The following is a 27,617-nucleotide window of genomic DNA, read 5'->3' as shown; positions in this document are numbered from 1 at the left end:
ATCCAATCTTAATGAAACTTAGTCAGAATATTACCCTCAATAAAATCTTGGATGAGTTTGATACTGGATTATCTGGGGTCAAAAATTAGGTCACCAGGTCAAATCAAAGGGAAAGCTAGTTAACATTATAAGAGGCCACATTTATGACCATATATTAATGAATCTTGGTCAGAATGTTAATCTTGATGATATATAGGTCTTGTTCAAATCTGGGTCAGGTGGGATCAAAATCTAGGTCACCGGGTCAAATCAAAGGAAAAGCTAGTTAACACGCTAGAGGCTACATTTATGACTATATTTTCATGAAACTTATTCAGAGTGTTAATCTTGATGATCTTTAGGTCAAGTTCGAATCTGGGTTATGTAGGGTCAAAAACTAGGTCACCGGGTCAAATCAAAGGAAAAGCTTGTTAACACTCTAGAGGCCACATTTATGACTATATCTTCATGAATCTTAGTGAGAATGTTAATCTTGGTGATCTTTAGGTCAAGTTTAAAATCTGGGTCATATGGGTTCAAAAACTAGGTCACTAGGTCAAATCAAAGGAAAAGCTAGTTAACACTCTAGAGGCCACATTTATGACCATATCTTCATGAAACTTAGTCAGATTGTTAATCTTGATGATCTATAGATCATGTTCAAATCTGGGTCAGGTGGGGTCAAAAACTAGGTCACCGGGTCAAATCAAAGGAAAAGCTTGTTAACACTCTAGAGGCCACATTTATGACTGTATCTTCATGAATCTTAGTGAGAATGCTAATCTTGGTGATCTTTAGGTCAAGTTTAAAATCTGGGTCATATGGGTTCAAAAACTAGGTCACCGTGTCAAATAAATTTAAAAGCTGGTTAACTCTCTAGAGGCTGCATTTATGACTGTATCTTCATGAAACTTAGTCAGAATGTTAATCTTGATAATCTTTAGATCAAATTCGAATCTGGGTCATATGGGTCAAAAACTAGGTCACCAAGTCAAATCAAAGGAAAAGTTAGTTAACACTTTAGAGGCCACATTTATGACCATATCTTAATGAAACTATCTTGATGATCTTTAGGTCAATAGGTCAGGTGAGCGATACAGGGCCTTCATGGCCCTCCTATTTTTCCAAATGATAATTTGGAATAATTACTGTTTTCAGGTGTAGATTACAAAATCAGGAGAATCAAACAGACTGGAGAAGAATTTATTGTGCAAATATGGTAAGTTGTTTAGTCTTAAATGACTTGAAGTTACGAAGCCGCTTATGATTGGTCATGCATGTTAATTGCTGTTTTTACAAGTAAATTGATTTTTATTTAACAGAATGTATAACTACGTTACGTACATTTTATTATTACAATATCCCTTTCTTTTCTGTGAATAAATGTTGGCTTAGATATGACACCATATACTTGTATTATATTCTGAAATATAGGGCCATATCATAAAAATCTAGTCGATGAGCCAGACCCAGTAATTTTGGCTAGCGGTACCATCCGAGGGGATTAAAACTCAATGCTATTTTTGGATAAGTAAACATCTGACAATTCAGAAAATATGTGATAGCATTGGTGTGGTGGTAGCTTTTTGTGTGTTATTAGCCGTGCAGTAACCCCACCCCAAAATAGACTTTCATCAAACTTCCGTTATACATAAAAAAGCTTTCTATTTCAAACTAATGGTTCTCGCTTATTTTTGACTATATCTGCTTGGAGAAACAGCTCAGTTTATGTATTTTATGTATTTTATAGAACTGTTGTTGAAATCATGCCTCTTTAGCGTTTTGAGATTGCAATTACAGACACACATAGACCAGTGCTTAAACATAATTAAAGAACACAAATATTGTTTCATAATATGCAGTTAGAAAGGTATTTTGCTCATTCTTGAAATAATAAGACATGTTTAAATACATAGGGTATAAGGTAGTAGAATTCTACAGATCACAAAATCATGTTGTCTGCCATTGGCTGTTGAGGTGCTTGTAATTTACGGCCTATTAACGTGCGTTACCTATTTGTTTGAAAGAAATTAATACTTTTATAAATGATATGGAACAGAAAAGTATGAATATCGGTAAAACAAAGCAATTTCTGAACTAGTTTTGATTTGTTAAATCTATAATCAGACAGTTATTAGCAGGCCATTAGTTTTTAATGTCAAAGCCACCTTGTTGTTATTGTAATTTACCTGACAATACACGTATAGACGAAAAACACAAAATACGTTGTTTAAACATGATGTTCTACTTCTGATATGTCTAAAAAGTGCATACTCCTGCCTACTTTTGTATCAATGTTCTTATGCTTAAACAGTAAACATTCTTATGCTGAATAATACCAAATGGTACTTTTTACAGTAAAATACGTTACCATAAAATCAAAGTTTTCATAATATTTCATATAAAAATGATAAAGTGGTTGGTATTTAGTATTATGTTTAGAAAAGAAATAATTTAACTAATCAATAAAATAATCATTCTATGGTTAGATATCAAATGTCATGTCAATTAATTAAATGCAAAAGTGTAATTTACGTAACAATATGTTACCGTAATTGGTAATATGCTGCCGTTATTATTTTCAGTCATTGTCTTTGTATATCATGTCAAGGTTTTTCTTTGTTTTCAATAAACCACATTTTCTGTGTATTCAACATACTAGAGCATTCTTAGTTATGACTCTTCATCACTGTCTGAATCTTATAAGATATCGTCAATATTGGTAAGCTCATAATCTTAATCAGTTTCACTGGTTTCGTTTATGTCAGTGTGGCACAATATGTCAACAAGTTTATTAGGAACAATCTTTTTGCCAATCAAGTTGTACACTAACTGTTGTTCGTCATCAAAGTCCCAGCAATTTTTATCAACACCAGGAAGATAAAGGCTATTCTCATGGGCATGTAGCCAAATATACACCTTTAAGAAAAGATCAAGGTCGTTTAATTTTGATATGAGTAAGAGTAAAACTACAAAAGTATTAATTTAATGTAGAAAAACATAAGACATTGTATCAAATTTGAGTCTGTTATAATAAAGTTTTCCTATATTTTTTACAATAGCTACGCAAATATGTATACATTGTATTAAAAATTCTGTAGATTAATAAAAATAAATGAATAAGTAACTGATAGTTGACTAGATTGATACTGGTATGGTGGCAACAGGGTCATGTCTATGCCGTCAGAACTATCAAGGACGCCGTCTTGGTTGCCGTTCTTCTTGACAAACATTTCGTATCTAACCTTGTTGATGGTCCGATATTTTGGGTGACTATTATACTGCAAATACAAATGACTCTCCATCCTCCAAAACGTCGTCGGAGTACACATGTTGACGTCCCAACTGCTTAGCTGTCTGAACATAATTGAGTTTTGTTGTCATCATTGCTCATGAAATATTTCCAATTCTGCGTATGCTTTGGTATTTGACCAGAAAACAGAAGTGTTGGTGCAGTTCCACGTCGTTTTCTTTCGACAGACTTGATTGTTTTGGAAAAATATGTATCTGTGATGAAATCTACTATCAAAGCATCGCCATCAATGATGTGAGATACATTTTCACCGGAATGGTATAGTAGCATATTTTTGCATTCACTTAAGTAGATAGTTTTCGCGAAATTTCGTAGTTTACGTGAAAATTTAAAAACTTTTCACGAAAAGAATCTCTTGTTCTAAGTGGAAAAAACACGATAGTGCCATCTACTGCAAACGATAACAGATACGGAATGAACAGAAATAATAAAGGGAGTTAAAAAAATACGTTGATTTTGTAACCCATATGAATGTTATAATTAAATATCTGTAAGTTTAAGACACTCTTAGGGGTGGTGGTTGAGGATTGAGGTTGATATAACACCCTTCATTCTGTAGAGGGGACTATTGGGTTATCTTTATGCAGTTCAGGGCACTATTTTGATACATTGTCTCGTTAAAAAGATAATATTTTCACGAAAACTTTCTCCTACTTTCACTGATCTAGACACACTGAAGCCATGGCCCCTCAATAGCTTTTCTACACAAAGGTGGGTTACTTCATGATCTATCATTAGGAACAGATAGGGGAGCGGTGATCTAGTGGATGAGGTGTCTGCTCAATCCAGGAGTTGTGGGTTCGAGCCCCACTGGGGTCACAACCATGACTTTCCTAATGGCACCAGAACTGGATTTCCAGGAAGCGGATTTGAGAATAATAACAATATTATTGAAGCTTTCATCACAATCGAGCTAAAACAAATTAATATAAACTAACGGATAAGCAGGTAGATACATTGCATCGTTCAGATGATTGGTCGCAAATGATAGTGGGTACAACTTGTGCAAGACTCCTGTATGCACATCCAGGTCGTTGACATTTGTGGCCTGTACTAATGCCAGTATATCATGAATGATATCAATAAAGTATATACAGAAGTGTGCCCTTTCGTGATGTCTCTCTCTGACACTTTTGCAGTGTTGGTACTTCTGAAAGTACTCTTTGAACGCTGCTTGCTTTCAACAGATTTTCAAGGCTTGGATTGTCAGCAAGTTCCTTCATAAACATCGGTTGAAGGTCAAATAATTATGGTTGGATATATGTGTCATCTGTTAAAAAGTAAGTGTCAGAAGATTTCTAAAATTCAAACTAAGAATGATTCTGTCCCTATGAAGACATGGTGTTCCAATGAGTATGTATTTGTTTTCTATTTGTTTAAAACCTATTTCTAAAATATATTACAATATATACATGAATAATTATGTTCTTGAACATTTATAGTTGATTTGTACTGATTTTGGTAACACATATTATTGTCACGTAAAATTCGCACAACTCTTGAAATGAGATGGTGATTCACTGCATTTTAGTAAATATCTAGTTCAACAACATAAATTATGTATAGTTATTATAAAATGTTACAATTCTTTTCGCGATCTGTGTAGGGCATTTTCTTCTTTTCAGAAATTTCAGTTTTGTAACATTTTGTTAACATACAAACCTATACGGAGATTACATCATTGAAAAGTTCCTACCACCGCAGAAAAAATAGTTATAAGAAACACTATTTAGTATGTACTTTCAATTATATTGAAGAATCATAACTTATTGGTCATTGGGTTAGTACAAGTAAAATATCTATAATGTTAGTAATAAGATCACTGTTACGTAAATTACACTAATTTAGATGTTAACATGTACGTGAAAGAAATGTTGTTTTAAAGCACATTCAATTCATGGTTATATAAGATTATTAATAAACTACATAATGCACTTTTCTTAATCATTGTGTAACACTATTTCATCGTCTTAAATAATTTTAGGAAACATATTAAATGTCCCGTAAATTACAAAAGCCCTAACGTTCAGACGGCATTCATGTAGGAATAAAAAGCATTCAGTATGTACTTTCTGAAAGTTATAATGTTGAATATTCCTTAGGGAAGGCAGGGGGAAATGGTACCTCAAGATTTAACATTTATCTGAAGAAAATCATATTATGAATTGTAACTATGCGTAATAGTTGTCCATGCTATTAAGACGGTCTTTATAATCATTATTTTAATTAACATTTATTCAAAGAAGCAAACCCAAAAATGTCGAAAATTAAGGAAATATTTTATTTGTTTGTTCTTGAATTCTTGTTACAAATACACCAATTATTCAAACTGAATAGCATATGTTCCATAATTCGTATGTCTACATTAGATATATTTTAGCTCACCTGTACTTGTATCTAAGTGTAGGCATATAACAGGATGATATCACACCAAAAGCTACCGTCGATACATTGCTATGACATATTATCTTACTCTAGGGTTGTATGCCTTTTCAAAAATCACTATGAGAATTAATCTACCTAGATGGTACCAATCAACCCTATTGCTCATCTACTAAGCATATATTGAATATAATTGCTATCCTGAATTTATGAAATGCATGCCATTTTCAGGGATACAGCTGGCAGCGATACATTTTTCGAAACTTGCAAACCATTTATAAATGCAGCCGATGTAAGTTTTAATTTAAGTATAAACTTTAAATAAAGGTCCTCTGGTGTGACTCTAAATCAAACAAAAACAAGACAATAAACGATCCACAAAACATTCCAAAACTATACGGACTGTTACGATACTAATTAAAATGTAAATCTAGAATAGAATTCTATTCTTACGGGTATATTACGCATTTGTTAGGTTAAACACTTCATCGATACACTTTATGTCTTATTGCGACTTTCGAGGTTTTGACGACTGAAGAAGACCCAGGTTCCCCTCCTGGAATTATTGCAGTTATGAGAATTGATCTTTAGTAAGCTGGCTTGCTTCGTCTCAAGACAGAATTCTGCACCTTAAGAACGACAAGACAGGTGTCGAACCCACACGGTGAGGGTTAAATGATTCCATATCGGCGACCGTATCCACCACTCGGCTATCAAGGTCCTTAGGTACATGTACATATAAGGATACGAAAAATCTTTAAGAAACCCTAGAATAGTTTTACCTAAGAAAGAATTCATAATCCTTCGATGTACTTTCTTGGCATGTGTCTAAAGCCAGTATGATTTAACTAAACTGTCTTTAAAGAGGTAGGTTACCTTAATATTTGTATGTGCGCATGCCCAACCTGAAGCTAACGTGACGATTAACGGCGACGTTTACGACAAACTAAATGTGTTTGTATATCCATTCTTCTGAAAATAAATCACGTACCGGTCTCCGATCTGATGCTTAATGGTTCATTAATGCAGAAATAATGAATAAATTGCCGCAGAAACGCTTCAAAACATTGCTGCCTTAAAATGACGTCATTTACGTCATGACGTTACGTGTCAGTTACCGCGCAAAATTAATAGCTTTTATTTTGAAAGTACGTAATTCTGTGCATTTTCTTTACTTGAACTATTTTCAAACTGCCATTATTTGCTGAAATATTTTTTATGAGTCTTTCGCTTTAAAAATGATCAATATTTTGCTTCTTTTATGTAGTTATACTGAAATGTTATGCGGAATGTAAGAAAATCGATGACGGTAACTGATGTTGTTGGGAATATAGGTGGGTGAAAGGTTACCCATTACGGCCATTTTTAAATCAAAATTTGGCAGTTTGATTTGTAATACCTATTTTTCAGTTTCCGTTGATTATTTGTTACTTATATACTAAATCTAAGCTCTAACAATGCTCAAATTTCAGTAGAAAATTGTGGTTTCTCAAATTAAATTGATGTTACCATGGAAACGAATCTCGTGACCTATATATTTAAATGTAAAATTCAAAATCGTTGACAATGGTCTATTTAAGGAACACAGTTTCGGCTTTTTATTTGCAATTCAACAATTTCCATGATAATCATTGCAGCATGCAGAACGATTTTTCCATAAAAAATGTCAGATGAGGGGTACTGCTATTAATATTTTAAGCTGTGAAATTTGTTTAAATAAATGCAAATAACACGGAAATATTACTTACCTTAGAAATAGGATGTTTTAAAGCTACACTAACAAGAAAGATACTTTTATTCAATATTTTTATAAGAAATTACGATAAAAAATCAAGATATAAGCTATTTTAAACATCTCTGTTGCCATGGTTACTTTAAACTTTAAAAAAATAAGGTTCCATGTAAAGGTCTTGGTGTTTTGCTAAGCATATTAACCAAATATTCCCTGTTGGTCATTAACAGAATGGCACTGAAGCCGTTGAAAAACCCGTTTTCATATATAGCTGTTTAAAAATGAGAGTAAATGCGTTACCATGGAAACACTGGCCTCGGGACATATACATTTTAAGCTTATATTAGAAAGCTAACGCGCATACTAGTGAAATTATCAATTATGCAGACTTCTACGGATAACAATAAAACCAAAATACACTGAAAAGTGTTAAATATTCGTAGTTTCTTTCTTCTTTCAACATAAAATACTTTTGGAGGGTCATGTACTTCAAACATTAATAAAAATTTTACTTGAAGGGACAAAGATAAACGAAATTGAGATTGTAGCAGTTAAAACATTAAATTACACGAAATACAAAAAATTGCTGCGGTTCAACTAATTTGAATTTAACCTGGTAACAAGGTAACCTATCTCCTTAAGTCATTTTCTTAGACAAACTTATAATACTTCGAAGATTAGGCAGGCATATGGTGTTTAATCTGTTCGTTCCTCAGTCAGTCCGTCACATTTTCTGTGTACTTCGCTTCTCCTACAGTGTTATTCTGTTTAAATGAAACTTGGTATACAACATCAGCATGAAATGGACATGCGCATATTTTCGGGAATTTATATTCGATTCGTATTAGCTCACTTCTCATGTAGTGACAAGATGAGCTTTGGTGATCGTCTTTCCTTCGTCGTTGTCGTCCGTCCACAATTTCTTGTTAACACGATAAAGACCACATTTTGCAATCGATTTTCATTAAACTTGCACATAACTTGTATTAGCATAATATCTCGGTTCCTTTCGAAAACTGGTGAGACACCATCATGGGTCTAGAGTTGTGGTCCCTTAAAGGGCCAAACTTTTCAATTTTGGCTTTTGCAGCCATGCAGAGACTTCATTTATTGTTTGATTTAATACAAACTCACAAAATATCTTTAACAACAATATATATTTAATTCCATGATGAATCAATCAGATCCAATCATAGGTTCCGGAGTTGCGGCCCCTGATTGACCCCTTAAAGAGCCAAACTTTGTTCATTTTCACCTTGAAAACACGATAGAAGTGTCATTTTACATTCGATTTTAACCACACTTACACACAACTTGAGTCACAATAAGATCTCAGCTCCTTTCGAAAACCGGCTAGATTCTGTCATGTTACTCTTTTCTATTTGGCCTTTTTCAGCCATACAGAGGTTTCATTTAAGCTTCGATTTGATACAAACTTTCACAGAATTTATCTTGATGATTCTAAGGCCAAGTTTAAAATCGGGTCATGTGGAGTCAAAATTTAGGACACCCGCTCAAATCAAAGGAAAAGATTGTTAACACTCTAGAGGCCATATTTATTACCCTATCTTTATGAAGCTTGGTAAGAATGTTTATTTTTATTGTTCCTATTGCAAGTTCAAACTGGGTTATGTGGGGTCAAAAACTAGGTCGCCGCTCAGTCAAAGGAAAAGATTGTTAACACTCTAGAGGCCATATTTATTACCCTATCTTTATGAAACTTGGTAAGAATGTTTATCTTTATGATTCCTATTGCAAGTTCAAACTGGGTTATGTGGGGTCAAAAACTAGGTCGCCTCTCAATCAAAGGAAAAGATTGTTAATACTGCAGAGGCCACATTTATGATCCTATCTTCATGAAACTTGGTCACAAAGTTTATCTTGATAATTCCAAGGCCAAGTTTGAATCTGGGCGATGTGGATTCAAAAACTAGGTCACTCGCTCAAATTAAAGAAAAAGCTCGTTAAGACTCTGGAGGAAACATGACCCCTAGAGTCACATAGACATACGTAGTAGTAAACTTAAAATCTTCCGGAACCACATGGCACAAACCCTACATATATTGCATGTAGGATATTTAACAGGTAAGCGATATAGGGTTATCATGACCCTCTTGTTATTTGAGTTATTGGCCTTTTTGAACTTTGAACTGTCACAACTGCAACAGAACATTGTGTACTCAGCTTGCTCCTACAGTTTCTATCAAAATCAAATGAAACTAAGGATACGTCTTCAACATGGACTAGACATATGCAGATTGTCGAGACTTTCTTTTCCGATTATTTCTTATGGATTTATAGCCCTTTTTGGACTTTCTGGAACGTTTATAACCATTTGTTTCTTGACTAAAAGCGCTTGTTTGGACTTGAAATATTACAGATACTTCAGAACATCGTGTACTGTATTCCTGCTACAGTTTCCATCTAGATGATAACAAACGTGGTATACGTCATCAAAATGAAGTGGACATGCACATGATGTCTGAACTTTTATGTCCGATCATTCTTTTTGGAGTTATGACCCTTATAAACTCATCAGAAAAAAAAATATGTACCTGTCAAATTCTCCGATAGATTCCATCCAATTGTAATCAAACTTGGTAAATATTATCAACATACAGTGGACATGCGCATATTATCAGCACTTCCATGTCTGTTTTTTCTTTCTCGAATTATGGCCATGATGTGAACTTTATTTTTATTATTTAAAATTTATTCTTGTTTTAGGGTATTGTGTTTGTGTATGACGTAACAAGCGAATACAGCTTTGTTGCAACAAAAGAACGGATTAAAAATCTTAAAGCCGTATGTATAGCCTTACGATATATGCTTCACTTAATGTCAAAATAATTTTATTTACCAGTATTAATGATTTGCACTTACTTTGGTGAAGTGTCGAAGTGTCGTAACGAGTTATGGTGAACCAACCATTTTCCAGTATTTTGGCCAATGTGTCTGTCAGTTTTAAAGCCCTTTTCAGAATATCATAAATGAATCAAATTTTCTAAAGTAGCATGTCTTGTTTGTTTTTGTGTTTTGTGCTTCTTAAGGGCGCAGTATAGTAATCGAACCATCCGTCTGTACGTCCGTCTCCACTGTTTAACCAGTTTGTAACTTTAAAAGTTTGTAAGAACTTTACTTCAAACTTTGAATATTTAAGTAAATAGGTAGACAGCAATTAGCAGGAATGCAGTGCGCAATAATCTAACTATTGATGCAGGAACAGTTGCTTTATTCCGCCTTTTTTTGTCCGCCTATATTTCTCGGTTATAATTTGGACCTAAGTCAAGGTCGCTATCACTTAAATTAGAAAATTATTTCTCCCAAGATAAGTTTAAACTTGAATTTCCTTTTGGATACATTAGAAAACTCTTAAACTTTAGTAAGCTACAAACACCTCAATTTTTATCGCATTGTCTCATTTCTATCTAGAAGTTTTGCGCCAGAATCCAGATAGTCTAGCGGGCCAGCGAAGAAAAATAAATTACTTCCGATGAAACTTGCGTAAAGTCTGTAGCGATAATTTATCATTCAAATCATATGACGGCAGTTTTACGTTTTTTTTGAACGGTGCCGATTATGTCTTGGACACAGTCATATGGTTTGTATATAGGACCTCCGTAGTTCGAATCACATTTTGGAACTAGACAGGACCATATATTTGACATGTATGTAGCAGTATTTTTGTATTTTGCACATATGTTAACCTCAAAGGTCAAGGTCGCACTTGGCAGCCAACGATCATTTAACAGTTTGCCCTGGCAATAACTATGGGATAGATGGAACAGTCTTTTTATATATTTTTACAAATATTAACCACTATAATGTAAACAGCACGTCCATATCTCTAAGGTCAAGGTCACATTGGTGTTCAGAGGACATTTCATCGTAGAAAGATTTACTCAATGTTGTATTGCAACAGGACACAGGGACCTACCTCAAAGGTCAAAGTTTAGGTGAAGGTCTATTTTGTTTTCAATTAACTTTTTTGTTTTTCAGTTAACTGAAATGTTTTGGATCATTTTGTGATGTGTCCACAAATAAAGGCTGGGCATTTTTGCTCGCTTTGCATTAACATTCTAGTTTTTGTATTGAATTGGCAATAGGTCTATAAATACAACATTACAGATACACCTTAAGGGCAAATGTCAATTTCACAATGACAACCCTTGTTCATTCAGAGTACATGTGTATCGAACCTAAACACACGTTTTTCGTATACTCCACAGTATATGGAAAATACGTTTCTCGTATACTCCACAGAATATGGAACATACGTTTCTCGTATACTCCACAGAATATGGAACATACGTTTCTCGTATACTCCACAGGATATGGAACATACTTTCCTCGTATACTCCACAGAATATAGAACATACGTTTTTTGTATACTCCACAGAATATGTTACTTGCCATCACCTGACATTTCCAAAGTTTGCACAACTTTACGAACATTTAACGTCAGCTCTAAACAAAAAAAAATGAAAATAAATAAATAGGTAAGCCGGAACAAATTATTAGATCCAGTACTATTGTATTATCTAGAATAGATGCGTATTTTGATTACAGAAACTAGGCTTGGATAGTTGTGAAATGATGATTGTTGGCAATAAGTGTGATATGGAAGAATTCAGGGAAGTGAGCAGACTCAAAGGTTCTGAGGTACGTTAATTAACAACAAGTTTGGATATTGTAGTGCTTTCTTCCAGTCCTTTTGGCGATGAAATGCGTATTGTTTCGACAGATGTTAGGAATATTATTTCGACGATTGTAGTGAATGCATAAACTACAAATAATAAAAGCCGTAGATTCATCAAAAAATATATTCTGCTAATATTTCGTACCTCATTATATCCTTTATACTTGTCTCAAACGTTGAGCAATGTGATTGTTATTATGACCGCTGAGTCACCAAACTCAGTTTTGTCATAAATTAACATCTACTTTGCATTCCGGTATAAATATGTAGAGAGAAATATTTTCCTTTGACATTGGTTTGAAACATTTTGTTACGAAGAAAATATCACAAGAACGCCTGTAGGGAGTTTCTAGATCGGTCCTTAGGTCAAGCTTTTTCCTGAAAAAAATTAATTTGTCGCCATTACGATATTATTGTTTAAATGCAGAGCATTGATATTTTAAACGACACGTGATGGATGTTGTGAAATGATTATATAAAATGAAGCGGATTTTATTTTGTTGGAATTTAATTTAATTACTATCACTCTCAAGGTGGCGGCAAAAAAACAAATAACTGCAACAAAGGTACAGTAACTTACTATAAGTTACTAGTAGTCTGCAAGCTTTTGCGACAAACATGGAAGTGATTGTATGTTTAGTGGCAAAGCTAATGAATTAAGCTGCTTGTTAATCGATCCTACATGTACATCCCTTTATTGTGTATATTTCAAATTGATCTTATTGTTTTCCTTTATTCAATCAGCTGGCAAATGAATTTGGAGCAAAATTCTTCGAAGTAAGTGCCAAAACTAACGCTAATGTTCAGGAAGCATTTACTACGTTGGTCGAAGCTATATTTGATAGACATATGGAACTAACATGGGTAATAATTAATAACTTCAACTTTCTCTCGGGTCCTTTTAAAATTAAGTTCAGAGAGCATCTCAGATCTTTTTGACTTTTTTCCGCTGGATTAGCAATACATATATAAAGTTTTTAGGCTTGATTAAACTGTTATTGTTTCAGAATGGGCTTCTCTTTTATTATATCTATTTAAGTTACTGTTGTCATGAAATTGCATTAAGGTTGCCTGACATACAAAGATATTTTTATTGACTTAGAAGGCAAGTTAATTCTGTTTGTAAAGGAAAGTGTCCACTATAGATTTTCACTTTCATATCTGGCTTTATCAAAAGTAGATTATATGTATGCAACATTTGATACAAAATTGTCATCTATATGTGAGTGCAAATTGGCGAAAATAACACATGGTTCGAAAAATGGTTGCAGTCTTCTGATTAACTGAACATGCACGGTGCTGTTCTACTATGGCACGTTATACCAGACCAGAGTCATTTATTTGATATCGGATATTGACAACCAACAACTCTTTAAAAAATACTGACAATTCAATTCAGTTACTGACTACAAGGAAAATATTGATTTTCATTTTGACACCCGTGCTTTATAATTGCTTCTCTCATTCCGTTTAAATTGTAACCAGATTGCTTAATAAAACTTAAAAAAACAAGTGTACATGACTTGATATATACTTAAGCTTGAAACGTTGTTAAACAGATTGATAATGAGAAGAAAACCTAACGATATTATATATATATTTTTCATTGTCCCTGCATATTTAGGTTACAGTTCCTGAAGAAATCGTGCAAGACCCTTATGCATTACTGCTGTATGAGAAAGCTTTGCAGGCCGGTAGAGAAAAGGATAAATCCATTCGGGTAAACATAGTCGGTAACTTCAGACAAGGTAAAACAACATTAATGAGAAGGTTGTTGGGGCAAGAAGTACGAGACATTACAAGTACAAATGGAATAGTTTTGGAACATTATAGATGTGAGAAAACCAAAAATGGAAAATTTCGATACACCAAAGCAGACGACATTGATAATTCGGAATATGTCAAACGACTGGTTTCTGTTGCTCTAAGAGAAGAGACTGAAGGTAAAGCACATCAAACACAGTCTCTGACAAAACCAAACGCTTCACAGGGACAAAAACCAAAGGTACGTGAAGATTCACCTAGTCATAATGAAGCTCGAGATACACGAGAAAGCTTGGATTCAGAAACAAAAAGTGTTTCATTAACAGAAAACGAAAAACATGATGATATTTTGAATAAAATGCCTGTTTTATCTCCCGAGGATAAGGAGGTGTTTGTAAAAGCTCTGAGGACAAATCAGTTATCTTCAGAACCGGAAAGACAGACAATGTTTGATATTTGGGATTTTGGCGGGCAGTACATTTTCTATGCAACTCATACAATTTTTCATAGCAGAAGGGCAATTTATCTGTTGGTGTTCGACTTGACTTTAGATCTGAATCAATGTATCACTGATGAACAGTTTCCAGCAGAGGTGGATACTAGGAACATGAAATATTTTATCCAGTTTTGGATGAGTTCTATCCATTCGTTCGTCGGATCAGCAGACGGCACTGTGCCGAAGGTTATCTTAGTGGGAACCCACAAAGATAAGTTGAAGGGAATGAGATACGAAAGAGAAAAGTATATCCAAAAGTATTTTGCGGATATTAGAAATATATTCAATGGAACAAATATGTCACACCATATTTATTTTGACGACTTTGCTGTTGATAACACTATCGCGAAAGATCCATCACTGAATTTATTACGTGAAACGATTATAAAAATTGGAGATGAACAATCAGAAACATTTGCAATACCGCTTAAATGGATTCAGTTAGAAAAGTCACTGTTGGAAAGAAAACACCTCAAGCTTATTTCTCTTCAGTTTGTCTTGGCGATTGATTCAGAGAATGAATTTCCATTAGATGATATAGAACAGGTGAAACTGTTCTTACGCTGCCATCATGCTAAAGGCACACTTGTTTATTTTGATGAAGCACCGATATCGGAATATGTTGTGCTTGATCCTCAGTATCTTATAGATGCATTCAAGTGTATTATCACAAGCGAAAGATTCTGCACAAATGATCCTAACATTCGCCCTTTCTGGAATAGGCTGCTGACAGAAGGAAGACTTGAGAAAGATTTGATTGACTGCCAGTGGGGTAAACCAGAAGACAAGTTCAAAATGTATAAAGAAAATAAAGAAATCTTGCTTTTATTTCTGGCTAAACATCACATTATATCAGAAGCTGCGGTATTTGATGAAAACACACAACAGTCGACAGGACTTGGGTGGTTTGTAGTTCCAAGTCTGTTAAGTGACCACTCATCGAAAACCGAGTTGAAGGAATTTCTAACTGGAAAGAAATGGACGAAACTCCGTTATGTGTTTTTGTTCCAAACCTCTTCAATAGTGGCAACAATCTACCATCGTTTAGTATCAGCGTCAATAGGAAAATGGCCGATAGCGAAAGCTGGCAAGAAAACTTTAATTTTCAAAAGCATGACTACAGTTCGGCTGAACATTGGCCACGTTGGAATAGTAGAGATGAAACATGACAGCATCGAGATGACAGTTGTAAGTCTTTGCCCTTCGACAGATATTCAAGGTGGACAAGGAGACAGTTTCCGTCGATTTTCTGAAGCTGTTATTTCAAATGAATTTCAGAGGCTGCGGACTACTGAAGAAACTCACACAAAACCTTACAATATTAGGTTCCGATGCAATCATGAACAACATGGTGTAGATGGAAGTGAAAACTTAATTGCAGTGGAAGATATGGAAGTCGAGACAGTAGTCTCATGTCCCGACTTGATGACCCACGAAATCGATGTAGAAAACGCAAAGAGAGAGTGGTTTCAAGACAACAGAAAGATAACTGCTATTCCAGACAACCAGCTAACAGACAAATTACTCAGCAGCTTATCACAGTGTATTGGAGAAAACTGGCAAATGCTTGGTCTTGAACTTGGGTTGACGCAAGTTCAGATAGATCATATTTTAGAAGACCATCCACGTAGTGCAGTCATGAGAATATATGTCATGCTTCGAAACTGGTTTCTTGAAGAATCAGATAAAGCTACGCTGCAGGTACTGGTTAAAACAATACAACGATGTCCGCACGTGCACGTTGATTGGGACAAACTGAGGAACGTCATAGATGAATTAAATTGAATTCAAATGTATCAAAATGAGTTTATGTATGGAAAAAATTAAAATTGACGGTAAACATCTCTGGCAGAATGATTGGGACAAATTGAACCATATTACATTACTAGAGAAACAGCTCTATGGATATATTAATGTGTTTACCTACTTTTAACATTTCTGTTTAAATACAGAAGTAATGCCCTTTTAAGCAGAAGTTTTGTACGATAAATAACATCAATGAAAAGGTAAAGATAAAGGTTATCTGTATATAATGTTTATACTTTATTTGAAGTGACTGCATTATTGTTGACCACTAAACAAATAGAGAAGAAAGCACATTTGTGAAAGATGAACTTTTATCAGATATCAAACCCTTATCACCTTTTAGAAACAGTGCGTATAGCATTAAGTATGAATCCAAAACAATGAATATATTATCAATAAATTTTGAGTACATTTTTATTCACATTCGCTCTGGCTTACAGAATTGGGCGTTTTCCTTAATGTACTTTTTATTAATTTGTCCTGCAACCTCTGGAGATGCAAAAGGCTTCCTACCCAGCGAACTGGTTACTTAACTAATGACTTAAAACATCCTTTTCCCCATGGGGAATCTTTCAAACGGCAAACATATCCGATTGGGATCCATTACGACGGGATATCTAAATAGTTCTCATAGTGAAGCTTAATATTTCCCTTGGGGTTCCATGGAAAACAGATCCCATTGGATTTTTAATAGGATACCAGTAGGAGCGGTTTCCTATGGAAAAATTGAAATTTGATTTTTCTTCATTTTATTTCTCTCAAAATAATCATAGTTTTATTTACATGCAGATTGAAACTATTTATATAATTTTGATAAAATTGGAAATAATATTTTCCCCATTGGAAAATCCCATGGGAAAATTTGGCCAAATGTTTTCCATGGGAAAGTCTATTCCCTTTGGAAGGTGCTTCTCCCATGGGAAACCGGTCATTTTGCATAGGAAAGCTAATGTTTGTAAGACAATATCTCCAAAATTAAAAGGAATAGATCTATGAAATTGCTTGGTTGATATGCGGTAGCAACGATCTTTGTTTGAAACCTGATTTAAGTTTGAACTTTTTCTAGAAGTATCAGGCGTATTTGCAGCAATTTAAATTTTGCGGGGAATCACATATAATTGCGTTCAACAGATCAAAATGTCTATTATATGTTGATATCAATACGTACTTATTAATTTTGTATAAGTATTACTTAATCATGTTTATTAGTTTAATTTTATTAACTATCACAACAGCAATCTTTAAGTAACATGCGCGGCTGTACAAAGTCTCCCCATACTTGATTCAGTATTGTTATATTTTCTGGTCCTTTGGGACTACAATCTACGTAATACGTGCGTAATACAGTTCCAATTAAGTCGGTGCTAGGGGCGTGAGGGGTGTTGCACCTTTCATTACCTCTCATGAACAGATATAATCAAACAGATTCTGTCATTCCTTTGCTTGGTTGCATTTTATGCTTCCAAAGGGTCTTCTTGCAGATTTTGTTAATAAGTTATAATTAGAGACATACAATTTTAATTACAATTTATAATAATAATAATACTCTGTTATAAAATTGTATATATTTTATTTGATTATTTCTATGTTTTCAAGAGTTTATTTTCGCTTTCCAAAAGAGCAAAAAGGAGAGACCTTGTACAATTTGTACATGTCTGTTATTTGCTTTAACAAACATTAGTGATTTTTAAATACAATGTAGTAGACATTATCAAATTAACATACATGTATGTTTAACACGTCTAACTTTACTGTGTAGAACACTAAGTTTATTACAACCATGTTTAGGCAATACTAAAATGTATAAATCAACATTTCGCACTTTAATATAAATTAAATAACATTTTTGCATTGGATACGAAGTTTATATTCAAGATCAATTTCTAAAATAATACAGACACTCGGTTGTCATAAATGTTACATACAACTGAAATTCATTTATTTTGATCTAAGGAAAGCAAAAGATTCAGGTGAAATAATGGGAATAACGCCTCTGAAACTAGGGGACATAGCCGCTATCTAAAATAAGACATTTCTTAATGTATATACTGGGTAAAAGAAGTACTAAAACAAAAACAAATACAGCAATAAATGCTACAAATATTGGATGAAATTCATTAATACATGATTTCATATATAAATCAGAGGTCAATAGTTTTGCTACTGACCGATCTATTATTCATTACTAGAATAATGTAAGATATTGATAAGAAATTAATTTCTAATGACTTGTGATAAAACATTCACTGAATGGCTTTTCGGTCAATAGCCAAAACTATGAGCAAACTTTTTTTAGCAATAAAACTGCAAGCATTCAATAAGTGTACTCTGCATCATATTAATTGAATTAGAATAACTATTGTACAATGAAGTAAATTCTGTTTCAAATTACTGATAATTATCCTTCAATTTATACAAACGTAAGCACTAGTGATGGGCAAATAGGTTAGATTTGCCAATCGATTAATCGCCATAATCGGACAAGCTAACCGATTCGATTAATCGGATATAATCGGTTACTCTAGTTGCATTTCTATAAGTTCATCTCATAGTGTATGTTTTATGTCATTACTTAAGAAATGAACCACACAGACATCAAATATCCTATTTCTACTGTATCCCTTCTTAGACACGATTAAATTAACAGCAAAAAATGTATTACCGATTTATTAATTCTTAGTTAACGTAAAGAATGATTTCAATCCCACAAAATCAAAAATTGATAATATGTGTCTTACGGCATGCTATGCATACTGCCATACTTATGTCAAGAGATTAGGTTAATGGTTTTCCCGGCTTAATTTTGTAAAAGCGATATATCTTCCAAAATCTGGCTTTGGAGAAAGCCATTTTTACGTAGAGTAGTTTCCCTTGGCGTAATTGCCCCAAAGAACCGTAAATACCGGAAAGAAAAAGGTCAGAAACAACTAAATTATTCGTTTAGGGTGCCAAGTAATTAATCGGTCAGGGAAAAGTGAATCGGCGATCGCGCTCATGAATGCAACGCCGACGATTATTTGATTGTCGCCGATTGTCGGCCCATCACTAGTAAGCAATGAATTCTATATTGTAACAAACACATCAGCCAAAAGGATCATTTAACTTACTATGTCAAGGGTAATTACTCTGGTCGTGCTCGGTCGTTCATTTTAACTTACCATATAAGTGACTTTACCTCAGTCATATCCGGTTGTTTGCACTATCATTTATGTGTAACAGCCATGACATAATACTGCATTTGTCAATAAAACTAAACGTTGCAAAGATATGACATTGTATGAACAACCCTATGGTTAAAATCTCTAGTATTGTACATTAGCTGATATACATCCTGAAATAATGGAATTTCCTGGAGCATGCACGGACCATTATAATCCGTGTTTATTAAATCAAACCTTTCAGTCTGATTTTATAGTCCTTGTTGTCAATAAGAAAAATGAAATTTAACCAGTTTTCGTTCTCTTTGATATTCCTAGAATATCACCAAATTTACATGAATGTGCCATTGGCATGCTTAATGCTAGTTTGGCGACAAATGAGATTGCTAGGGAGTTCTAGCCGAACTATTCGAAATCTTAGGCATATTTTTCAAGCAACAGGAAGGTTTTACCACGTGGTGGACGTCAGCGCGTCACGACATCTTGGCAACGTTGCTATATCATGAACACCCACCAACGCAGTCATCTCCAAACTGCCACTGCCACTGCTTCTAACATCCTGACAAACATAACAACCAAATATCTGACCAAACTGTACGAAATCGTCGGGGCGGGGTGGCCGACGTCGACGCCGTCCTTACTTTGGCATTGTTACGATGCGACATCACCGCGTAATTCGTGTTAATTGGGTGCGTACACACCATCGTTGGTTAAGGCAGCAATGGAATAGCGTTCTCTTCTTCGACGAGTCAAGATTTTTCATTCATCGCATTGACAGCAGATGTCCAGTATACCGTATAAAAAATTATTTGTCGACTGCTGTGTACTTGAACGAGATTGTTTGGAGAGCGGCGGTTCCGGCTTGGACTGGGCAGACATTACGTAGGGTTATCGAATACCCCTCGTCGTGATCGATGGGAATTTGAATGCCCAGTGCTACCGAGATGAGATTTTCCGATGTTTACAAATTATGCCACTCTGTTTCAACAGGATAATGCCAAAGTCATATTGAAAAACTCTTGCAATACATTTAAAAATAACTTTTATCCTTTTGTTCATATCTACGTATATTTGCATTTAACCACAGCGGAAGTTACTTATTTTGTTCAGTATTTATTCGTTCCTTTAGTTTTCATACAGAAATGTAGATATTTTACCTTTGTTGGTCACGATGACACATTTAAGTCATAAGGCGCCTTGACGACTTTTTGTTGTTGAAGGAAGACCCAGATGTTAATTCGTGTATTGTTTCAGTCATGGGCGAACACCTTCATAGATCCACTGGCCTTCCATAAGCCAGCTGAATGGCTTCCTCACATAAAGTTCGAAACTGCAAGTAATGTTTCGAAACCTCATTGGTGCGTGGCAAATGATTCGAAGTCAACAATCGTAACCACTCCGCAGCGGAGACCCCTTCTACAGTTTTATCAAATATTGTTTCCGAAATTGTCTACAGTTCAACGTCTAACAGAACTCTTATATTTTGTGTGAGACCGGTGTAAAAATGTTTGAAAGTTAAATTCATATTCTACCAAACCTGATTTTGTGAAACAGCTTTTAACAAATTTAAGTGTGTTCAAAGACAGGACCTTGAACGATATTTTGCTGTTAATGCCCCGTAAAATGTTAGGCTTTAGTCGTTTATTATGGAGGATTGTGTACATAGATATACCACTCTCCGGATATCCATCCGCCCGTATGGATATCCGTACGTTCATATCAAACGAAATTACCATTTTGACCACGAAATTAAATGATTTTACAGTAGTTTTGTAAATACATAAATAGAATATTGACTTTGAAGAATACATAATATCGAACGAGGAACTGTGATTCCACAAGTTGTACTATAGAAGCTGTATGGTGACATGGCTGGTATCTATTTCATCTGTGATTTCTGTTCGAAAGGTATTCGCTTCCGTGTCCGTAGTTGCCAACCATGTAAATATGAATGACCAAACCATCTTTCTCTGTGCTGTTTTTCATTGATGAAAGTACAATAATGAACCGATTGGTGTGTCAATAAGGATTCATGTATAAAAAACAATAAAATATAGATACATATATGTATTTACAATTTTAAATCGCGTTTTCGAGTCAAACACACGTAATTATACAATAAAAATGCAGTCGCGTATCAAGAGAGGATGAACTTATTACGTTTCCCCTTCATTGTTTTTTTTTTGTTCTGTGTGTCCGCCTGTCACACTTCATTTCCGGTCCGTGGTGAACACTTTAACCTAAAACATTCAAACTTCATAAATTGATAGGTCTTATGGAGCAGATGACTCAAAAGTCAAGGTCACAGAGGCCTGAACAAGGAAAATTGTTTCCGATCAATAACTTGAGAATCACTTGAACCAGAACACTGGATGATTGGACATACAGAATATATGATCCCTATAGATTTGGGGTCATTCATGATACAGGCATGCATGCATTCTTAAAACAGACACGTTATACGCTAGTGTGGAGTAGAAGTGGGGAGGGCGCAGCTATATCTCATGAGTGACCATTACATCCCTCCTATCTTCAGACTTCTAATTTAACAATAATATATTTTCTAAGAACAAAATATAATGTGAAGACTATAACACGAACTAAGGTAGAACATTAAACTTCAAAGAAAATACACATAAATATTGTTGATTAAAATGTCCCCGAAGAACTTCCTGTTTACTCATTAATTTTGTTTTGCATAATATCGTATTCCTTATTACAAGTTAGACTCATTTTCCCAGAACGAACCAAGTGTCAATGTCAAATCATTAAGCTTCATTTATTCAGAATTAAGGTTTATTAAAAAGTTCGTTGTTGTTTTTTTGAGAATGTAATCTGTCTTTTCAAGGAAAGAACGAAACTCTTCCTGATTTTTCGGCTTTTCGACTTTCTTGATAGCAGTAATTTTCTGGTGATATCCCAGGTTCAGAAAACAAAAATCCGGAGAATATTATTTTTCTTTTTCCGAACTCTTTGTTGAGTTAGATTTCTGTCCTACAACCGTTGCACAAGTACTTCAAAGTTTGTGTCATGTTCACTTTGTGCTTTCCCCTAAATGATTATGTCATCTGAAATGTTCAGTATACCATCTAATCCGTATTTCTTTCTGGAATATTTATGGGGCCACACTTATACACTGAAGTTTGCACCTCAGGAGTCCAACAAGACTTTAAAACACAGTCATATATCCAGATTTCCCGGAAAGTCCGAGCTGATGGAACCCTATGTAAATGTCCACCTTTGAAAACACCACTTAGCCTTCTAGTTATTATTATGTCATCCACTGTATTTCTTTCTGGAATATTTATGGGGCCACACTTATACACTGAAGTTTGCACCTCAGGAGTCCAACAAGACTTTAAAACACAGTCATATATCCAGATTTCCCGGAAAGTTCGAACTGATGGAACCCTATGTAAATGTCCACCTTTGAAAACACCACTTAGCCTTCTAGTTATTAGTATGTTATCCACTGTAGGCAAAGTATGTCTTTCACGCTACATTCATAGTTTAGCTTTTCTGATATCTAAACAATTTCTGACCTTATACGGAGACATTGGTTTCGGAGTTACATACCAGTTCATATTTTGTGTGAAGTGTTTGACATATGGCTTTGAAATGTATAAGACTTGTTTGTTTTAACAATCTCTATCTGTAGGTAAGAGTAGATAACTCTGTCAACTATTTTGGTAGGATTATGTCCCTTTTTGGACAATTTTTATCCACGTTTAGTCAAAACTATATTACATAAAACTTTGAAACTTTAAACACTAAGTCTTGTTTATCATCATGATTTCCATCAATAGGTAAGTGAAAATAACTCTGTCAACTATTTTGACTGAAGTATGGCCCTTTTGAACTTGGAAATTGGTTCAGTTTTCGTACAAGTCAACGTTTTGTCAAAACTATTTGCTTTGACACTTTGAACACTCGTTTATCGTCATGATTTCCATTTGTAGGTAAGATTACATAACTCTTTAATTTATTTTTGCACAGTTCATATTTTATATAAAGTGTTTGACATATGGCTTTGAAATGTTTATCACCTGTTTGCTATAACAGTCTCTATCTGTAGTCAAGAGTACATAACTCTGTCAAATATTTTGGTAGAATTATGGCACTTTTTGGACTTGAAAATTGGTACACTTTTTGTACAAGTTCATGTTTTGTCAAAACTATTTGACATGAGGCTTCGAAACTTTGAACACTTGTTTATCATTGTAATTTACATCAAATAAAATAACCCTGTCAACTATTTTGTACGGTGCCCCTAAAGTGACATGTTACGCACTTTTTTCCACTTAGGTAATGTCAGACTTTTTTTATTTCGTTTAAACAAAATCATTTCGTTTTAACGAAATAACTATTTCGTTTAAACGGAATCATTTCGTTTAAACGAAATCATTTCGTTTAAACGAATTAGTTATTTCGTTTAAAAGAAATAACTAATTCGTTTAAACGAAATAACTAATTGGTTTAAACGAAATCATTTCGTTTAAACGAAATAGTTAATTCGTTTAAACGAAATCATTTCGTTTTTACGAAATGTTATTTCGTTTAAACGAAATCATTTCGTTTAAATGAAATCATTTCGTTCAAACGAATTAGTTATTTCGTTTAAACGAATTAGTTATTTCGTTTAAACGAAATGATTTCGTTTAAACGAAATAGTTATTTCGTTTAAACGAAATAAAAAAAGTCTCACATTACCTAAGTGGAAAAAAGTGCGTAACATGTCACTTTAGGGGCACCGTAATTTTGACTAAATTACGACCCTTTTTGAACTTGGACATTTGTTCAGTTTTCGTAAAAGTCAAAGTTTTGTCAAAACTATTTGACATATGGCTTTGGCACTTTGAACGCTTGTTTATCGTCATGATTTCTAACTGTAGGCAACAGTACATAACTCTTTCAACTATTTTTGTTGAATTATGGCCCTTTTTAGACTTGAGAATCAGTTACATTTTCATATCAGTCCTTATTTTGCCTAAACTTTTGTCATTTGGCTTTGAAGTTTACCATCCTAGTCTATATATGTAGGCACAACTACATAATTTAGGACAACGACATTAGCTAATATTTGGCCCAAAAATTTGACATAGAAATTAGTAAAGTTTCGCATACTATTCCATATTTTGTTTAAACTGTTTGATGATATATTGCTTTGAAGCTTCGTACCATCATCGTCACACATTACCAAATAGTGCAAGACATATCCAAATCTACAAATACATGTACATTGTTTTATCTATTTTTCTTCCTTTGAATGAAAATCTCTGGTAATATTTTTACCCAATAGTTTCATCATTTCTTCGAATAGTCGAGCGCGCTGACAATAGAAGTTCTTGTTCAATTACGTCGAGTTTTTAAAGTTTCTCGAACTCTTGTGCAACTTTATCATGGGCTGGGCGATCTATATAAAATTTGATTTGTTCGTCCTTTAATTTTCCAAGCCCATTAAACACTGGGTTTGTATTTTGCATATAGTCTGTATCATTTGTACGAGTTCAAGATCCACAGTGGCTTCATAGCTTATCAAATTTTCCGATGTCCCTTAACGACGTGAAAATCAAATGTTGCGAATTTAGGACCTGATTCTATTACACATACATATTTCCTCTTTAAAGACAATGGTTTGTTTTGACCTATTGGATACGTATGCTTTTATTTTATTTATTTATTTTATTTATTTTTTTTTTTTGATGTTCGGCTTGCTTTCATTTTGTCGATTAACGACTCGTCGAGAATATTCAAACTACTTACTGTGTCAACAAGGAAAGTCACATCAAAACTATTCTTTAAAGTTTTGCTTTTTGGTGCTATTTTTGTTTGAGATTTTCTTTATAGCACTAAGTCCAAAAGTCACATCCGTTTCAGAGCTAGATTTATTTTCACAAATGATTTCAGAGCAATAGTCGTTTATGGATATTTTGTGTAATCGTCATTTTAAATTCTGTTGTTTCCGACATAGCGCAATGAAATGGTTTCTTTTATGACACTAGTTACATGTTGCGCCAAGGGCTGGATATTTTCCCGCATGTGGATAAGTAGTTCCGCAGTTTCTACACCTCTGTATATCTTTCTGACACGCAGGATTTTCCACTTTCCTTCGCTGGGAATACTGTTTCTTAATTCTGTTAACTGGTTGACTTTGTTTCTTTGTAATTGTCGTCAGTATTTGGCAATATAGCGATAAAACAAATGACAAATCAATGCATAATAAATATTACATAGTGATAAACCAACAAATCATTGGACAGTTATATCATATTACTCAGCAAAGCCATGTAATGCTCACCAATACCAGGGATAACACAAAAAAGATGAAATGATTCTTCTTATTTCCAATGTGGTCCCTGTTATTGGCGGCATGACACAGAAAGTCATGTTTAACTGTTATATTTTGAGTAATAAAGCAAGATACACAATCTTAAATACTGAATAATTTATGAAAGCTAATTGAGATCACATATATGTATCACAGTAAAGGATTTATTACATAATATTTCACGAGGAATGATCAGTGAAAGATAAAATGATCACAAAGTTGTCAGCCAAAATAGAAAACTCAGTCAATCGCTCACCGTCCGGCGTCCGTCCGTCCACACTTTCCTTTAACTTCCTGGGGCCGAAATGCGACTATAAGCGTTATATTTTCTGCCCCTGTAGCGTCGATATGCGACTATACGCGCGTTATCAGGACTCCCCAGGGCGGCGATTGACGAGTATAGTCGCGGCACCGAGATCATGATGATTGCGATAAGTACTTGTTAATTTTTGATAATCTTGACAAAAGCAAAATCACTTTGCATACATATTTCAATCGTCTTATCACTTGTTCAACTAATATCCGATGGTTAGCGATTTTTTTGTTTTCCGAACACATGCACTTGTCATTAGAGACTGTCCTCTCTTCCCTGGCGGGATATACAAAGTAGGTTGCCGCTCTTGACATTCGTTACTGATGTTGAAACCATAATCATACTATAAGGCGGCACCTTGTCTAAAAAGCCACAGTCTAGTGTCAATGCCTTGTCCGATATTCTTCCTGTGTAGGCAGAAGAAACAAAAATAATTGAGCTATTCGGAGAACATGCTACTAAAATTTTAACGGTATTATAATGTTTATAATTACTCCAGTTAGCGCTTTCAAGAAATAAATCCTTTGGCGTTTCACAGTCCTTTTGAGGCGGTGTATTTCACTTTTCAGAGTTGTGATTTCTGAAATTAGACTGGCTATTTTCTTTTTGTATTAAGAGAGAGTCAAACACAAACTTACAAACAAGGATAGAAGTGTTATTATCCATGGAACAAACATGTCATTTGCGAGGCATTCAATTTCAGGATCTTCTATTTCACTATAGCCCAATTTCAATGTCGGAAGTGGATTCTGACAAGTTGGTTCCCCGTCTTTAAAATGTTTGCTACAAACCCTACTGTCTTTCGATGGTGACCACAGTTTTTTACCAGCTTGCCTGCCTATCAACTACTTCCATCGCTCTCTTCTCTCTGGATTTTTCTTTTTTGTTGGGAAGGTATATAATCTGAAAACAAGAAAAAAAGGAAGCTAAAATGATGGTGCAATCTGTCATATATTTAACATTTTTCTTAGTTCTGTTGAGGTCTTTGCAGTATCACATAACTCCTGAGACCACTAAAGACTGTAACTGCAAGTTGAATACATAATCTTTTTTTTCTTAGAAATAAATATCTTTATTCATCATATGCAAAAACACGTTTAAATATATGAGACATAGAACAAAATCAACTATTCTTCCTATGTCATTAACGTAACATCGGATAATGCACCAAAAACAATCCACAGCGAACATTGTTTTCGTGTACCCCTCCCACTTTCACGTGGAATTTTCATCAATAACTACGGAAGGATTTACTATATAACTAAATGGTGGGTCGCTGCAGCATTCTGTATCCTTGTGTAAACACCCACAACTATCACATAACTGTTTTTCCATTTATTCAGCCAATAAGTACCATTTGAGCATTTCTTTACAGCACATGTGAGAGCCATTGTCATTGTTGTTTACTCGCTAAACAGGAACGACAACTCTTCCTGGTTTATAGATCGGCACATGCGCAATGCGAAACTGTCAATGCGTGTATTATTTCTTTGATGTAAGAATTACTAGTTGTGCTAATAATTAGTTCCCTTGTTAAAATAAATATCTAGAAGTATATGCGGTCATGTCAGTGAAATAAAAAGACGATCTCCGCTGTGTTTCGTTCATACTGTATTTCAAAAGAGTAAAATTATGTCGTCGGCCAGA

The 27,617-nt window shown here is 34.4% G+C and overlaps 2 protein-coding genes across 2 annotated transcripts in view; both read left to right on the top strand.

Annotated features, from left to right (window-relative positions):
- LOC123534816 (NADPH--cytochrome P450 reductase-like) overlaps positions 1-27,617 on the top strand; it is a 163,163-nt gene that overhangs the window by 108,996 nt on the left and 26,550 nt on the right. The window lies entirely within an intron of this gene.
- LOC128547326 (uncharacterized) lies at positions 5,874-16,473 on the top strand. Its single transcript, XM_053519688.1, has 5 exons — positions 5,874-5,966; positions 10,134-10,211; positions 11,976-12,068; positions 12,850-12,969; positions 13,730-16,473. The coding sequence occupies exons 1-5, from the start codon at positions 5,889-5,891 to the stop codon at positions 16,148-16,150; spliced, it is 2,790 nt and encodes a 929-aa protein (XP_053375663.1). The 5' UTR covers positions 5,874-5,888; the 3' UTR covers positions 16,151-16,473.

This window comes from Mercenaria mercenaria, chromosome 12, assembly GCF_021730395.1.
Source record: "Mercenaria mercenaria strain notata chromosome 12, MADL_Memer_1, whole genome shotgun sequence".
NCBI classification, from domain to species: Eukaryota; Metazoa; Mollusca; class Bivalvia; order Venerida; family Veneridae; genus Mercenaria; species Mercenaria mercenaria.
This window is presented reverse-complemented; position numbering and strand designations above follow the sequence as displayed.

Excerpts from the sequence above, each read along its gene's own strand:
- LOC128547326 (XM_053519688.1), top strand. The coding sequence starts at position 5,889 with ATGCATGCCATTTTCAGGGATACAGCTGGCAGCGATACATTTTTCGAA. Across the intron at positions 5,967-10,133 it reads CATTTATAAATGCAGCCGAT|GGTATTGTGTTTGTGTATGA; the intron begins GTAAGTTTTAAT and ends TTCTTGTTTTAG. Across the intron at positions 12,970-13,729 it reads GACATATGGAACTAACATGG|GTTACAGTTCCTGAAGAAAT; the intron begins GTAATAATTAAT and ends CTGCATATTTAG.